Raw genomic sequence first — 18278 nt, 5'->3', positions numbered from 1 at the left:
GTAAATATACTGAAATGTGTAGTTATTCTCTTTTGTTATTAACTTTTACTTTTACACACTTCATTCATGAGAAATATTTGAAATTTAAGGAAAACTTTTAGTGATGTGGGACCTGAAAAATCAAATTCTCACTTTTGAAATTTTGAAAATTCATGGAAACATTTATTCCTTGGATTAAGCCCATACAGGGTCTTTGGTGGATGCCAGCAAAGCCATTTTTTAAAAAAATCCTCTCCTTCTAAAGCTGGGATATTCCAAATTTTTGAAAGTTATATTTTCTTAGAATTTCTCCTAGAGCATTCACATAAATCTTCGTGTGGTTTGCTTTTTCTATTGGCTAATCATTTACAATAGTTTCATGACTATGTAAGCTAATTTTCCATCACGGATATCTAGACAATAGTGAAAGTAAGTCATGCGAAAATTCATCTCACTTTCAAATTCTATTTATCTGTTATAAAGTTCTTTTACTTAATGCACTAAATGCATATAAATATTAGTTCGATCTTTACCTCCCTGGTCCTCTCAAGCAAGAACCTTCTCTTGCAACTTCAAAACCATCTGGATTCAAACTTGGCATCATATGAATTCTTGTATTGTCAAGCAGCCACCGTACAGTATCGTTAGTAGTATAACTTGAAACCAGGTACTATAAGAAAAGGAAATGCATGTATGTAACATAAAAAGTAAAATAAAAACAAATACAAATTTGTAAATTGTTTGATTCACATAAATATGATTCATATGCACGAGTTGTGTAACAAATTTTGAACTAGTGAGAAAGTGGCATGTCATGACTTGCTTTGCAGTAAGATTCTTAGCAAGGCTATTTTGACACCACAGTACACACATGGGTGGCACATTACCACTCAGAAATATTGCAAAGTTACTGCAGTTCTAAATGTTGCTGGCAGAGTCCAGGAATTCTTGAGAGCATACTCCATCTACAATATGTATAATTTAATACAACATGAGTTGTCTCATGTTTTATTCATTAAAAAAAATCAACAATTGAATCCTTGCATATTATTTCTGAAAATCAATAGAACACACTGATTTATTTGGAAACAAGTTGTTCATAACAGTAAACAAGAAATATTTACCTCAATAAAATGAAGAATAAGTTCTCGTCCTACTGGTTCATTCCCATGCATGTTTCCAACAAATTTTATATTGGGTACTCCTGGTTCTTGGACTTGTGGGTGTGCAGACACTATTAGCACCCATAACTCACGATCTTGAAAAGGTGAAAAATAGGCATGTAAAGTAAAAACTGTATATGACAGAACTCTTCTATAAAATCATTAAGATCTCCAACTAGCTTTAAAAACTATAAATGCAGTAAGTTTATTAATACAAGATAGTTTCATGTAATCACTCAACTCTATGTCTATTTTGGTTATACAGTATAATGCTTCTTCTCAGCAGAAAATGTCTATTGGTTCCATTTCAAAATTCAAATGGATTTGACTGATATACACATAGATATAGTCAGTGGCGTGCCCAGGATTTTCGTGAGGGAGGGGTTATGTATACTTTTTCTTAGTAGTCAGCCATTGACGTTCTTTGTTTAGAAATACTGGGCCAAATGGGGCACGCCACTGCATATGGTCAACTCTGTGAGTGTCCCTTCATCAACTTCATCCAATCTGTATTCGATTGTTGCGATTAACCACAAGTGGCAGAAATTCGAGGCTAAATAAAAATACTAGTACAAAATGCAGTGGTGTTTTCAGAGCATGAGCACAGCCCACTCAAAATTGAAAAGATAGAAGTATAAAAATTTCTTGCTCACAATTTTACTAAAACATATTTAAGGTGATTACTTTTTGATGTGTGCAAGATGGAATAAGTTTGGTGGGAAGGGATGGAAGGATAGGAAAATGCATTTGATATGTAGTTAAATAGTTTGGGATTTCTGACCTGGCACATTCTCTAAAGTTTCTGAGATTTTCATTGCAAAACACAGCAAAAATTTGACAGTTTAGGAATTCCAACAATCTGGAAATCATGTTCTATATTAGTCTTCGGCTTTCGTGGCTGAGTGGTCAGCATAATGTACTAGGAAGCCAGATGTTCTTGGTTCGAACCCTGGGTTCGATAATTAATTTCATTAGTTCATCATTCAACCTCATTGTCGCGATTAAACCAAAGGCAAGAAATCGATACACAAAACAGAAATAGAAAGATTTTGGAATATTTTCCCTCCTAATCATCTGAGCATTCAGGGTAAGATACGAAAAGCTGGGAATAGAATGCAAAAACGCAAGGAGAAGCAACTGTAAAGTTTCACAGCAAGTAAAAGACATGAAGGTAAATATTTTTTAAAACTATTTTGATCGTTGAGTTCTAGCTTCGATGCTACATGCTCTCGAAAGGTAGCAAATTCTTACCCTGTCTTGTGTTTGCCAACTGGTGGGCGAAGGTGGACTCTAACCCACCCAAATAGCATATGTGGGAAATTTCCAGATAGATAGATAGATAGAGAGATATATGCAGAGAGAGGATGAAGAAAGAAAATTGACTGAGAAAAAAAGGAAGAAAGTTGTCTTTCAATGGGGGAAACAGAGGGGACAGATAGGGAAACGAAAAAAGATAAAGAAATAGAGATACAAAGAGGAAAAGAGAGAATGAGCACAAAGAAAGAGAAAATAGTGAAACAGAAAGAGAAAATATAGAGAAACAGAAAGAAAGTAAATAGAGAGAGGAAACAATATAGAAACAAAGAAATAAAGATAAATAGAGATAGGAATAGGAAAATAGAATAACAAAATAAAGAAAAGATAGAGGTACAGAGAAAAAGAAAGACAAGGATAGAGAAACAAATACAGAGAAATAGAGATAGGAAGAGGAAAATAGAGAAACAGAGACAAAGATAGACACAGAAAGAAAGGTATAGCAAAAGGAAAAATAGATAAACATAGAAAGAGCGAAAGAAAAAGAGAGAAACATAAAAAGGAAGATAGAGAAACAGAGGGAGAAAGAATGGAAGAAAATAGATAAATGGAGAAAGGGAGGAAGAAAGTGTAGAGAGAGAGAGAAAAAAATGAGGGAAAGATATAATCTTAGCAGCTGATCACCTATGTACCTACAACCCTCCTGAAAATACTTCTTTCACCTTGAGGATCCCATCGAAATTATTTGGTTGAGTGCCCCTTTGCTCCCAACCTCACACGCTCTGGAAATGTTTCAAATGCCACACAATGGATATCACGAAGCAGGGGCGCCGACTTGTCAAAATTATTGGGAAGAGCCTCTGATCACTGAAATAAATGAATGAATGACTCCCTCCCTCCCTTTTTTAAAAATAAAAATTACATCTTCGTATAGCAGTTTTTAAGCAGCTTTATATTCCTCATGCAAATGAAATCTAACATGAAAAACGTTTAGAAAATGTTTCTCTTTATGTCTTATGTGTCTGCTCATTTGTTTTTTTTAGATAACAATTAACGTTTTTATTTAAAAGTAGGCTATGTATTTACATTAAGAGGCGAACATAACAGTTTTATGCCGAGCGTGCTGGCTGGTAGTCTCAACTCGCCTTGATCCAGAGGTCTCGGGTTCGAGTCCCGGCTAGGGATGGCCAAACGGATCCGGATCCGAAAAATCCGGATCCATTCGGATCCGGATCCAAAAGTTACGGATCTAGATCCGGATCTGAAAATTCCGGATCCGGATCCGGGTCTGAAAGTTTCGGATCTGGATCCGGATCCGGAACTATCTCAATCCCATTATAATATTACCACACTTTAAAAGGTATTATGATTTTAGATTACAAAGAAATTTTTCATTAGTTAGTCCTACAATTTTTTTTTCAGTGTTGTTCCTAAAATCCTTTGCTACGCATCGGCTAACACACTTGTGCACAAAAATAATCTTACTTGTTTAACATAAAATGTCAGAGGTGATTTTTTAAATGCCATTGAAACGAATATGTATTCATTCGAATGTACTGGAAATGAAAACACACATAAATGTGAGACATTCCATTCCAGGATGAAACCTTTAACACATATAACAAGATAGAAATGTTATACAAAAATTGTGCAATTGTTCTACAGTTACAGTTTTACAAATTAAAATAAAACATTAAAATATATGCAGTGTTAAATAATTACAAGGTGTAAGACTAAGAAGCGAGGTTATCTAAGTGTCCCCTTCCGATTTCCACGAAACTTGGCAGGCGTATAGTGGGGCCCAATGGAAGAAATACGTGTTTTTTGTTTCAGCTAAAAAACTGTTTTAGGGGGCAAAACCACCTCAAATGTCAAGATGAGGACAAATTGAAATGAGGATCTGACCCCTGTGTCCCCCTCCGATTTCCATGATACTTGGCAGGTGTGTGTATAAACGGGCCCAAAGGAAGAAATACGTGTTTTTTTTGTTTCAGCTAAAAAACGGTTTTAGGGTTAAAACCCCCTCAAATGTCAAGATGAGGACAAATTGAAGTTGGGATCTGACCCCTGTGTCCCTCCGATTTCCATGAAACTTGGCAGGTGTATAGTGGGGCCCAAAGGAAGAAATACGTGTTTTTTTGTTTCAGCTAAAAAACGGTGTTAGGGGGCAAACCCCCCTCAAATGTCATGATGAGGACAAATTGAAGTGAGGATTTGACCCCTGTGTCCCCCTCCGATTTCCATGACACTTGGCAGGTGTGTGTATAAACGGGCCCAAAGGAAGAAATACGTGTTTTTTTTGGTTTCAGCTAAAAAACGGTGTTAGGGGGCAAACCCCCCTCAAATGTCATGATGAGGACAAATTGAAGTGAGGATTTGACCCCTGTGTCCCCCTCCGATTTCCATGACACTTGGCAGGTGTGTGTATAAACGGGCCCAAAGGAAGAAATACGTGTTTTTTTTGGTTTCAGCTAAAAAACGGTGTTAGGGGGCAAACCCCCCTCAAATGTCATGATGAGGACAAATTGAAGTGAGGATTTGACCCCTGTGTCCCCCTCCGATTTCCATGACACTTGGCAGGTGTGTGTATAAACGGGCCCCAAGGAAGAAATACGTGTTTTTTTTGGTTTCAGCTAAAAAACGGTGTTAGGGGGCAAACCCCCCTCAAATGTCACGATGAGGACAAATTGAAGTGAGGATCTGACTCCTGTGTCCTTCCGATTTCCATGAAACTTGGCAGGTGTGTGTATAAACGGGCCCAAAGGAAGAAATACGTGTTTTGTTTTTTTTGTTTCAGCTAAAAACTGTTTTAGGGTTAAAAACCCCTCAAATGTCAAGATGAGTACAAATTGAAGTGGGGATCTGACCCCTCTGTCCCTCCGATTTCCATGAAACTTGGCAGGTGTATAGTGGGGCCCAATGGAAGAAATACGTGTTTTTTTGTTTCAGCGAAAAACTGTTTTAGGGGGCAAAATCCCCTCAAATGTCAAGATGAGGAGCCCGACCCTGTGGCCGAGTGGTTAGCACATCGCGCTGCGACGCCAAGGGTCCCGGGTTCGAATCCCGGTCGGGTATGGTTGTTTGTGAATGTCCATTCATCAATTTCATCATTTCATCACTCATCCCCATCTTCGCAAATTAGCCAAGAGGCACAAAACGCGAAGTAAAATAAATTAAATCAATCAATCAATCAATCAAGATGAGGACAAATTGAAGTGGGGATCTGACCCCTGTGTCCCCCTCCGATTTCCATGATACTTGGCAGGTGTGTGTATAAACGGGCCCAAAGGAAGAAATACGTGTTTTGTTTTTTTTGTTTCAGCTAAAAACTGTTTTAGGGTTAAAAACCCCTCAAATGTCAAGATGAGTACAAATTGAAGTGGGGATCTGACCCCTCTGTCCCTCCGATTTCCATGAAACTTGGCAGGTGTATAGTGGGGCCCAATGGAAGAAATACGTGTTTTTTTGTTTCAGCTAAAAAACTGTTTTAGGGGGCAAAACCCCCTCAAATATCAAAATGAGGACAAATTGAAATGAGGATCTGACCCCTGTGTCCCCCTCCGATTTCCATGATACTTGGCAGGTGTGTGTATAAACGGGGCCAAAGGAAGAAATACGTGTTTTTTTTTTGGTTTCAGCTAAAAAACGGTTTTAGGGTTAAAACTCCCTCAAATGTCAAGAAGAGGACAAATTGAAGTGAGGACCTGACCCCTGTGTCCCTCCGATTTCCATGAAACTTGGCAGGTGTATAGAGGGACCCAAAGGAAGAAATACGTGTTTTCTTGTTTCAGCGAAAAACTGTTTTAGGGGGCAAAATCCCCTCAAATGTCAAGATGAGGAGCCCGACCCTGTGGCCGAGTGGTTAGCACATCGCGCTGCGACGCCAAGGGTCCCGGGTTCGAATCCCGGTCGGGTATGGTTGTTTGTGAATGTCCATTCATCAATTTCATCATTTCATCACTCATCCCCATCTTCGCAAATTAGCCAAGAGGCACAAAACGCGAAGTAAAATAAATTAAATCAATCAATCAATCAATCAAGATGAGGACAAATTGAAGTGGGGATCTGACCCCTGTGTCCCCCTCCGATTTCCATGATACTTGGCAGGTGTGTGTATAAACGGGCCCAAAGGAAGAAATACGTGTTTTGTTTTTTTTGTTTCAGCTAAAAACTGTTTTAGGGTTAAAAACCCCTCAAATGTCAAGATGAGTACAAATTGAAGTGGGGATCTGACCCCTCTGTCCCTCCGATTTCCATGAAACTTGGCAGGTGTATAGAGGGGCCCAATGGAAGAAATACGTGTTTTTTGTTTCAGCTAAAAAACTGTTTTAGGGGGCAAAACCCCCTCAAATATCAAAATGAGGACAAATTGAAATGAGGATCTGACCCCTGTGTCCCCCTCCGATTTCCATGATACTTGGCAGGTGTGTGTATAAACGGGGCCAAAGGAAGAAATACGTGTTTTTTTTTGGTTTCAGCTAAAAAACGGTTTTAGGGTTAAAACTCCCTCAAATGTCAAGAAGAGGACAAATTGAAGTGAGGACCTGACCCCTGTGTCCCTCCGAGTTCCATGAAACTTGGCAGGTGTATAGAGGGACCCAAAGGAAGAAATACGTGTTTTCTTGTTTCAGCGAAAAACTGTTTTAGGGGGCAAAATCCCCTCAAATGTCAAGATGAGGAGCCCGACCCTGTGGCCGAGTGGTTAGCACATCGCGCTGCGACGCCAAGGGTCCCGGGTTCGAATCCCGGTCGGGTATGGTTGTTTGTGAATGTCCATTCATCAATTTCATCATTTCATCACTCATCCCCATCTTCGCAAATTAGCCAAGAGGCACAAAACGCGAAGTAAAATAAATTAAATCAATCAATCAATCAATCAAGATGAGGACAAATTGAAGTGGGGATCTGACCCCTGTGTCCCCCTCCGATTTCCATGATACTTGGCAGGTGTGTGTATAAACGGGCCCAAAGGAAGAAATACGTGTTTTGTTTTTTTTGTTTCAGCTAAAAACTGTTTTAGGGTTAAAAACCCCTCAAATGTCAAGATGAGTACAAATTGAAGTGGGGATCTGACCCCTCTGTCCCTCCGATTTCCATGAAACTTGGCAGGTGTATAGTGGGGCCCAATGGAAGAAATACGTGTTTTTTTGTTTCAGCAAAAAAACTGTTTTAGGGGGCAAAACCCCCTCAAATATCAAAATGAGGACAAATTGAAATGAGGATCTGACCCCTGTGTCCCCCTCCGATTTCCATGATACTTGGCAGGTGTGTGTATAAACGGGGCCAAAGGAAGAAATACGTGTTTTTTTTTGGTTTCAGCTAAAAAACGGTTTTAGGGTTAAAACTCCCTCAAATGTCAAGAAGAGGACAAATTGAAGTGAGGACCTGACCCCTGTGTCCCTCCGATTTCCATGAAACTTGGCAGGTGTATAGAGGGACCCAAAGGAAGAAATACGTGTTTTCTTGTTTCAGCGAAAAACTGTTTTAGGGGGCAAAATCCCCTCAAATGTCAAGATGAGGAGCCCGACCCTGTGGCCGAGTGGTTAGCACATCGCGCTGCGACGCCAAGGGTCCCGGGTTCGAATCCAGGTCGGGTATGGTTGTTTGTGAATGTCCATTCATCAACTTCATCATTTCATCACTCATCCCCATCTTCGCAAATTAGCCAAGAGGCACAAAACGCGAAGTAAAATAAACTAAATCAATCAAACAATCATTCAAGATAAGGACAAATTGAAGTGGGGATCTGACCCCTGTGTCCCCCTCCGATTTGCATGAAACTTGGCAGGTGTATAGAGGGGCCCAAAGGAAGAAATACGTGTTTTTTTTTTGTTTCGGCAAAAAAAATGTTTTAGGGGCAACCCCCCCTCAAATTTCAATATGAGGACAAATTTAAGTGGACATTTGACCCCTGTGTCCCTCCGATTTCCATGAAACTTGGCAGGTGTATAGTGGGGCCCAAAGGAAGAAATATGTGTTTTTTTGTTTCAGCTAAAAAACGGTCTTACAGGGCAAAACCCACTCAATTGTCAAGATGAGGACAGCCCGACCCTGTGGCCGAGTGGTTAGCACATCGCGCTGCGGTGCCAAGGGTCCCGGGTTCGAATCCTGGTCGGGCTTGGTTGTTTGTGAATGTCCATTCATCAATTTCATCATTTCATCACTCATCCCCATCTTCGCAAATTAGCCAAGAGGCACAAAACGCGAAGTAAAATAAATTAAATCAATCAATCAATCAATCAAGATGAGGACAAATTGAAGTGGGGATCTGACCCCTGTGTCCCCCTCCGATTTCCATGATACTTGGCAGGTGTGTGTATAAACGGGCCCTAATGAAGAAATACGTTTTTTTTTTTGTTTCGGCAAAAAATCTGTTCTAGGGAGCAACCTCCCCTCAAATGTCAAGATGAGGACAAATTGAAGTGGGGATCTGACTCCTGTGTTCCCCTCCGATTTCCATGAAACGTGGCAGGTGTATTGAGGGGCCCAAAGGAAGAAATACGTGTTTTTTTGTTTCAGCTGAGAAACTGTTTTAGGGGGCAAAACCCGCCTCAAATGTCAAGATGAGGACAAATTGACGTGGGGATAATCTGACCCCTTGTCCCCCTCCGATTTCCATGAAATTTGACAGGTGTATAGAGAGGCCCTACGCCCCCTGTTTCTTCGTATGCCATATTAACGTGGTTTCGGTGTCACATCCCCACTTCAATTTCTCCTCATCTTGACATTTGAGGAGGAGGGGGGGCTCTATGCACCTGCCAAGTTTCATGGAAATCGGAGGGGGAGACTTAGACCTCCCTTGTAAGTGTATTAATTAATTACAAATCGAGCACGCGCGCACACACACCATATATATATGTGTATATATATTATATATATATATGTGTGTATTAGCAGGTAACAATATGGTATAAGCAGATTCTTACTTTCCAAAGAAGCGCATCTGGGATGGCAAAACGGATCCGGATCTGAAAGTTCTGGATCCGGATCCGAAAGTAAATCAATCCGAAAGTACCGGATCCGGATCCGGATCTGAAAATACCGGATCCGAAATTTTTTTGGATCCTGATCCTTAGGATCCGGAACCAACCGGATCCGGATTTCGGATCCGCGAGGATCCGGATCTGGCCATCCCTAGTCCCGGCGAAGGCATGGGGGTGTTTTAATGTCCGCAACAGACTTGTAAAGAAAGGACATGTGACGGATGCAAATAACCTTAGTGTTGACGTAGGCCTACACATAAAATTAACAAATATTTACAATATTTAACGGTTTTATTTAATTATTTACGTAAATGCTAACACAAATCGCAGGAAAATTAGTTTTACTTTTTTGTTTTTGCTACAATATTTCACTTTTTAAATTTAATTTTGCAATAATTAAAAACACATAGCACGCCGTGCTTTAGCAATAATTCCTTCCCGCTTTCGCAATACAGACTTTTCATAAGCTTTCCTTGCGTACTTTACTGCAAGCCAGTGTTAAATAAACTCAAAGACTTTCGAATCATTTTCTCCTTATTCTTTGGACTAGAGGAAGAGATTTCGAGGATAACTAAATATCGTACATATTAATATTGCCTGAAAGTCGTGTTTTCGACCTCAAATTGTTCAGAATTCACTAAACAACATACTGGTATAATTCTCATATCACCTCGTTATTTTGAAACTCTTTTTAGTAAAAATGTTAACAATACTCATAATTATATACTTAATATATAGTAATGAGTCATGTGTTTTGCTGTCTCCGGTCATAGCACCCCCCCCCCCCGCCCCAAAGTTGATGGTTTAGCGGTCTCTGCCCACCAAAGTTGATGGTCTAGAATATTTCAAATGTGTATTTAAAGTTAAGTTCATGTTGCACAATTCAGAATAATCTTTACAAGAGAAGCAAAATAATACATTAGATCCTCTTAAGCAAAATTATTTGAGGGACTGGAGCCCCCGCAAGCCCCATGGAGTCGGCGCCTATGTCACGAAGTTTAAACTCCCTTAAACACACACGGTTTCCACTCTGACCTTGCTTTCCTAATTTAACGAAACCCACTGTTCATTATTCAATTGCGGAATCCAGCGCAACTGCAGCACCAGTCAGAGCAATTGGTGGAGTCGAGGTTAACAGCTGTTCGTCCTAGTTTAAGCCTTAACTCTAGTTCCCCTAATTTTCAGTGACCAGACGTCCTGGATTTAGCACGATAGACGTATTTTCTTCGCCATGGTCATGACCTGCGTAATTGGAAGCAGCTTGCAAGCTAGCGTTGTCCTTATTTCGAGACAAAACGCCAGTCGAAAGACGGGAATCAGAGAATTCAAAGTATCTTCCATATGAATAAATATTTTATCATTTTTTCCTTCTAATTTCATCAAGGATTTGAATATTAGTGGATTACCGCCAGAAAAGTTTGAAATAATCATTATGAAGCGAGTTCTTTCTGGTGTCCATTTTTTTAAAAAATATTTATTTTATGCTCAGATAGAATAATCGGGAACGTGCCTACAATTTGAAGTGGTATCCGATATGCTTCAGCGGTATGATGGCTCCTAAGTGAGTGACGCTGACCAAGAATGAAGGGCAACGATCTATTCTGAAGGGCAGTTACATTGAAGACAAAAAGAAAATGGATATTCGGCCGAAATGAGCATTTATTTATCCAATTTTCCTTGTTGACTGGGCCGGCTGGGGTCTTGCGCGTCACTCCGGGTTCGAGTCCTGGCCTGGGCATGGGTGGTCTTTTTCGTGTGCCATCATCAATTTCGTCTAATCATCAATCATACCCGTCATCGCGATTCGCCAAGGTGGAAGAAAAGCAACGTAAAATAAAAATTGTTGGGTGGGAGAGGGAACAGCAACGTTCCCTCTTGCGCCGTCCCTGTACAAAGTATATTGCAATTTTAACTCAAAAACCTTAACAAAGTCGAGTTCCCAAAGTAGGCTTTTTGCATGGTGTACATTTTGGTATACGTATTAGTGCCTAGAAGTACTCCCTACCCTCTGCCTCTCTCTCTCTTTGTTTATCGCATTTATCTCTTTCTTTCTGATTTTATCTCATTCTTAATCTCCCCCTCTTTCCACAGTGTTTTTCCTTTCACTTTCTGTAGATAAAGTCCCGATTAGCCTATTTGCAGGCCCATTTTATTTCGGGCGCTCATCCCTTATCAGCAGCCGCCATCTAAAGTTGAAAAAGTGAGGTGGGATAGAATCCCTAAAGGTATATTACGACTTAACACGTATTCTATAACTGTAACTATTGATATTTTATTACTATATTTACATTATTTTTACTCAAAGGCAACCTTATGTTAACCTTCACATTTGCATTTTTACTAAGTTTTTCTCTACCCATATTTTTCTACATTTCTGTCATTTTTTAAAATTTTTCTTCAGATTTGTATTATTTTATGACTGCAATTACTATTATGAGCATATTTGTAATGTAGGTATGAGAAATTAAATTATTGTTTCTATCTGTATTCATGTGTATTATTGTGTATTATAGGATTTATATTTTCTTGTGTAGCTCATGACAAAGGACAGGTGGTAGAGCAGCTAAATAAAATGAATTATTATTATTATACAGGTTGTTTAATCCTGATAAGGAAGTAAAACAATTACCACTATGCACTATTTAGATTATATATTTGTTGGATTTCTGGGGGTTTCATCCCCCCCCCCAACCGCCGCTGGCTACGTGCCTGCCTATACGTGCATAAAGTGAACTTAAAACTAAAATTCAAATTCAATTCCATTCACTTTCTCTTCTCTCTTTTTACCCTGTTATACTTCTTTCTCTCTCGCCCCCTGCAATCACATCTCTTAATTTGTCCACATTCCCCTTTCATCCCGTCTTTCCTCTATTTGATCCCTCTCTGCTTTCGTGCCTCTTTCTCTCTCTTTATCGTTATCTTATATTTCTCCCTTTCTTCGTCCTTGTCACGGCATCTTTTCTCTAAATTTCTCTCCCACTTTACTTTTCTTACTGTTCCCCTGACTGACAGTAGTTGTCAATATGTACCTTTGACAACAATTTTGATTTCTTGACCCCACGACCGCCAAACCCTCAAAAACTCACTTTCTCTCCACGTTCCACGCCTCATTTATTGCGCTGACGATGTTTCACGGCGCAAAAAAAGCCGTGATGAGTGAAAGATGAGCTCTCATCCTCTCATCCTCTCATCCTCTCATCCTCTCATCCTTGAAGGATGAATGCATCTTATTGTAATTTTCCAAGTCCCGGTCAAATGTTTGTATATCGTGACCTTTGTAAACCTCTCTCTTTCGGGAACGATGTGCCACACACACGCACACACACGCGCGCGTGTGTATCACTCTCTACACGTTCCGCGCCTTATTTATTGCGCTGACGATGTTTCACGGCGCAGAAAAGCAGTGATGAGTGAAAGATGCACTCTCATCTTCTCATCCCCTCATCTTCTCATCCTCTCATCCTCTCATCCTCTCATTCTCTCATCCTCTCATTTTCTCATCCTCTCATCTTCTCATCCTCTCATCCTTTGAAGGATGAATGCATCTTATCGTAATTTTCCAACCCCGGGGGACCAAAAATGTTTATATATCGTGACCTTTGTAAACCTCTCTCGGGGAACGATGTGCCACACGCGCGCGCCTGCCTCTTATTATTTCCGTATTGTGACACAAACAAACAAATAATAATTGTTGTTTTTTAGGATTCCTGGCCCCTATAACCTCGCCAGGGTGCGTGGAGGCGAAAATCGTCACGAGTTTGGATTTGTATTGCAAATGCTGCCAAAAATTCAATCAACGTTGTTTGTTCTCAATGCTGGAATCTTACGTAGATTATTCCATGAAACATAAATCGATAATCCTATACGAAACCTCAACGGTGTTTATTGCCATCCGCTTCCGCAGTGGACGACTCCACCCTCGGCAACCACAAACGGCAACAAACTCCCCGAACCTAATCATCTCGCATCTGCTTCCGCCCGAAGTGAATCTGGTTGAGGAAAAATGATTGAATACCATGACAAACACGCATAAGGTGGAACTGTCAACGGTGTTTATTACCATCCGCTTCCGCAGTGGACGACTTCACCCTCGGCAACCACAAACGACAACAAACTCCCCGAACCTAATCATCTCGCATCTGCTTCCGCCCGAAGTGAATCTGGTTGAGGAAAAATGATCGAATACCATGATAAACACGCATAAGGTGGAACTGTCAACGGTGTTTATTGCCATCCGCTTCCGCAGTGGACGACTCCACCCTCGGCAACCACAAACGGCAACAAACTCCCCGAACCTAATCATCTCGCATCTGCTTCCGCCCGAAGTGAATCTGGTTGAGGAAAAATGATCGAATACCATGACAAACACGCATAAGGTGGAACTGTCAACGGTGTTTATTGCCATCCGCTTCCGCAGTGGACGACTCCACCCTCGGCAACCACAAACGGCAACAAACTCCCCGTTCCTATATAACACACCAGTTTCTCTTTTTGTACATCATTATCATAGTGAACCTCAATCGTGGCAGTTCAGTATTCTTAATTGTTTGTCTGATAGTATACATATATATCATCGTGGAAGTTTTAGTGAGCTACAAGTTTTATTTTGAAGTCTCTCTACCTTTCTTGAAAGGTGAACGTCAATTGTGGCAGTTCAGTATTCTTAATTGTTTGTCTGACAGTATACATATATCATCGTGGAAGTTTTAGTGAGCTACAAGTTTTTTGAAGTCTCTCTATCTCTCTTGAAAGGTAAGTTTTCTTTTCAAGTGTGTTTTATTTTGTTTTCACGATATATATTTCTTTTGTTTTGCGTCTGACACACACACACGCACATATTAAGAGGCGTCATAAAAATTGACACACACCTCCTACAACAGTGCACACACTGTTCGCGTCTAATATATATATGCATTTTTGTGTAAGGAAAAAATATCTAGCACTTTTCAGCTTTTTTTATCTATTTTTTTTCCTTCTGTTTCAGTGCGCTTTCCCCTACCACCACCACAACCCCCCTCCCCCCCAAAAAATTTCTCTGTATATATAAATATCAGAGAAAAAAATGGAACCGCAACCAGGTCCCTCCGGTTTTTGCGGGAAAGTGGCATGTCGTAACTGTGAAAAATTAATTTCTAAACCCAATATTGCCAGGCATTTGAAAAAATGTCGTCTACCTGAACATGATGTCGCCCCCCGGCAAAGAAATCTCGCATTGATGCGCATGAAGGCGGTGCTTTGAATAAAAGTGCACGCATCATGACGTATAAATCTGGAGGTGACGAAAAATGTGACTCGAGCACCTTCCTCGACAATGTGAAATCTCTGGTAGTTGATCAATTACGTGATTGCCTCGTCAATGTTTCAATTAAAATTCATCTCGTCTTGACCCTCATGTATGAGAAAGTTGTCTCATCCAAGACAAGCACTTTCAGCTTTTACGTAGGGTGTGAAGACTTGCATGAGGGCAATCACAAGGATCTGGACGAGATAGTGACACGGCTATTTGAGCACCTGACACAAAAACAAGAAGAGTTTGAAGGTAGAGGAAGTGGATGGACCCTTTGCGGTCGCAGCCACACGTTACAGCTTCGAGTGTGCAATTTCAAACCCTTACGTAGCGCTCAAAAAAACAAGCAAAAAAAAAAAGCAAAATGCAGTGTTAAACATACAAAGTAATGATGAGAAGAGTTTCCTATGGTCTGTCATCGCCGCATTACACCCAGCTAATAATGTTAACCCCCAACGCCTGTCCAATTACAGACGATACGAGGGGAAATACAAGAATGTCATGCGAGGAATTTCCTATCCTGTGCCCGTGAATGAGATCGATCAATTTTTAAAAAACTATAGAGAGGAAAAAAAAGAAGATATCGATATTTTTGTGTTTGGGGTTGACGATTGCGACAACATTCGTGTGTTAAGACCTGCGAGAAGCCAGAATAATGTAATTCGACTCTTGCTTGTAGATGGCCGTTACAGTTTGATACGGAATTTCTCACGATTAGTAGGAAGACAGATCAGCAAGCATCACGATAAGATCGAAATTTGCGATCGATGCTTGAGAACTTTTCGCGTGGGAAAGAAGATGAGAGAACAGCACAAGTGTTTTGGTTCCGTGAATGCAGAACCCGAAGATGTCATGCCGGAACCCGGAACCAAGATGAAATTTCAGAAACACCAGGCTCTTCTCCACCATCCCGTCGTTTTTTATGCCGACTTTGAAAGCTTCCAAGTTCCCATGACGTCTTGCAACCCTGATCCCTCTACCTCAAGCACAATCCAAATTTTTCACCACGAGCCTTGCAGTTTCTCCATCTACGGAGAAAAATTAAATGATGTCATCTTGTATTGCGGACCCGATGCGGCAAAACATTTTGTTAAGAAGATAGCGGAATGCGCGAGAGAACTTGCACCCAGCCTGAAAGGCTCTTACGTTTCTCCACCTGCTCTCACGACGGAACAACAGCGGAGACATGACACGGCGACAAGATGCGCGGAGTGTAACCAGACTTTCACCCCCCGAAAATCACAAGGTCGTACACCATGACCACCAGAATGGATTATTCCTGAGCACCATCTGTAATTCGTGCAATCTTAAAATTAAGGAGTCGCATTTTGTTGCCGTGTTTCTGCATTACACGGAAAAATACGATACGCATCTGTTCGTCAAAGAGCTCTACAACATAACAACTCGAATCAGCATCATTCCGAGAACGAGCGAGAAGTATATTACAGTGAGAGTGTGGATCCCTCTCGAAGAAGGAGGAAGTGTGGAAGTTAGAATCCTGGACTCTTACAATTTCCTGTCCTCCAGCCTCGCTACTCTTGCAGCTCAACTTGGCGACGAAGATCTTGTGGCCACCAAACAAAAATGTTTTTCGGGGAGAGATGAGAATTTGAATCTGTTGCGTCGCAAGGGCGTCTACCCCTACGAGTACGTCAACGATTTCGACAAATTTGACGAGGCGGAACATCCACCCCGGGAGGCATTTTATTCTCATCTCACGGAGGACGTCTGTTCCGAAGAGGACTACGAACACGCTCGTAGTGTGTGGACAGCCTTCAATTGCCAAACTTTTCGTGATTATCACGATCTCTATCTCAAATTGGTCGTGACTCTTCTCATGGACATTTTCGAATCGTTTCGCAAGAGATGCATCTCGATCTACAAGTTGGATCCTGCGTATTTCTTCACGACGCCGGGATTGACTTGGGAATCGATGATGAAATACACCAACGTGGAACTGGGACTCATCGCAGAGAAGGAACAGTATGCCTTCATGGAGAGTGCGATACGCGGTGGCATCGTCCAATGTCCTCGACGCCATGCCCAGGCAAATAACCCTCATACACCTGGTTACGATGCATCGAAGACCAACACCTACATCGTCTACTGGGATGTCAACAACTTGTATGGCCACTCCATGTCCCAGTGTCTTCCCATCAGCGACTACGCGTGGATGACCGAAGAGGAACTCTCCTGCGAGGATTTTCTCAACTGGAGCGAAGATAACGAATGGGGCTGTTTCTTGGAAGTGGATCTCGATTATCCCGAAACGCTTCACGAGAAACATCGCGGATTGGCCCTGGCCCCCACCAAAGAGAAGCCACCTGGAGGATCGGAGCCAAAACTAATACTAAGCATGGAGAACAAGCGGAATTACGTTCTGCACTACCGACTCCTCCAATTTTACGTGAGTCACGGCTTGCAGCTGAAGAAAGTACATAGAGGATTGAAGTTCCGACAGAGTAGGTGGCTCGAACCGTACATAGCCGAGAACACGCGACGCAGAGCGCAATCGACATCGCCTGCAGACAAGGATCTGTTCAATAACGCCATCTACGGCAAGACGATGGAGAACGTGCGTAATTACATCGACGCAACGTTGGTCACGGACGAAAAGAAATTTGAGAAGATTGTCGCGTCTCCCTACTTCAGAAACTTCACCATTTTCGACGAGAATCTAGTATTCGTCGAGAAGAACAAGAAGCAAGTGATGCTCAACAAGCCGATTGCCATAGGTGCCACCGTCCTTGAACTATCAAAATTGCACATGTACCAATCGTACTACGATCAGTTTCAACCTTTTTATGGAGATAACATCCAAATATGTTACATTGATACGGATAGCTTCATTTTTCTAATCCAAACACCAAGCCTCGAACATGATCTGAGTTCGATGAAGCATCTTTTTGATTTTAGCAACTTACCATCAGGCCATCACTTGCATTCGATAGAAAATAAAATGACCATAGGAAAGTTCAAAGATGAAACGGCTGGTAATTACATCAGCGAATTTGCGGGGCTTCGTGCCAAAATGTACTGCGTCAAGATTGCAGAAGAAAAAGAGATCAAGAAAGCGAAAGGGGTAGGAAAAATAAGTACCAGCAAATTTAGCATGAAAGACTACAAAGAATGCCTGTTTCAAGGTAAAAGACAACTCAGCACAGATCATCGCATTGCGAATAAATTACACGAACTGTACACGACGCGCGTAACCAAGGTCGCATTGGATGCCAGAGACAACAAGTTACGTGTTCTCGATTGTCAAATCCACACGAGAGAGTGGGGCCACTGTAATGGAAGTGATAAATGTGACGTGTGTTAACCGTAACCCCATAGCCATGAAGTCCGCTGTGTCTTTTGGCATTCTTCAAAAACATATGGAGGAAAAGAGGAGCCCTCGGGGAATGAAAAGTTGGAAGTTGTTATTATGCCGTTAAGCTCGCTCTAAACGAGGCCTCATTAAATTCAACTCTTATTTTTTTCTTCTTCATCCTGATCTAATGACATAATTACACGTTCGAGTTTTTGAATTGCATCGCCGTAGATAAAATCTTCTCTTCTATTTATTCGATCTACAAAGGGGCACAGCATATAGAAAATTTAAATAACTAA

At 41.1% G+C, this 18278-nt stretch overlaps 1 protein-coding gene across 5 annotated transcripts in view; it reads right to left on the bottom strand.

Moving 5' to 3' along the window:
• LOC145992138 (carboxypeptidase D-like) overlaps nt 1–18278 on the bottom strand; it is a 168599-nt gene that overhangs the window by 32933 nt on the left and 117388 nt on the right. For all 5 annotated transcript variants that reach the window (XM_083128402.1, XM_083128403.1, XM_083128398.1 and 2 more), the window contains exons 3-4: nt 1104–1237; nt 513–649 (exon numbers count right to left, since the gene is read on the bottom strand). In XM_083128402.1, the coding sequence (XP_082984528.1) occupies nt 513–649; nt 1104–1237 (271 nt within the window). The remainder of the gene's footprint in view (nt 1–512; nt 650–1103; nt 1238–18278) is intronic.

Source organism: Lepisma saccharinum, chromosome 9 (assembly GCF_977018435.1).
Source record: "Lepisma saccharinum chromosome 9, izLepSacc3.1, whole genome shotgun sequence".
NCBI classification, from domain to species: domain Eukaryota; kingdom Metazoa; phylum Arthropoda; class Insecta; order Zygentoma; family Lepismatidae; genus Lepisma; species Lepisma saccharinum.
The sequence above is the reverse complement of the archived record's forward strand: the minus strand, read 5'-3'. Positions and strand labels throughout refer to the sequence as shown.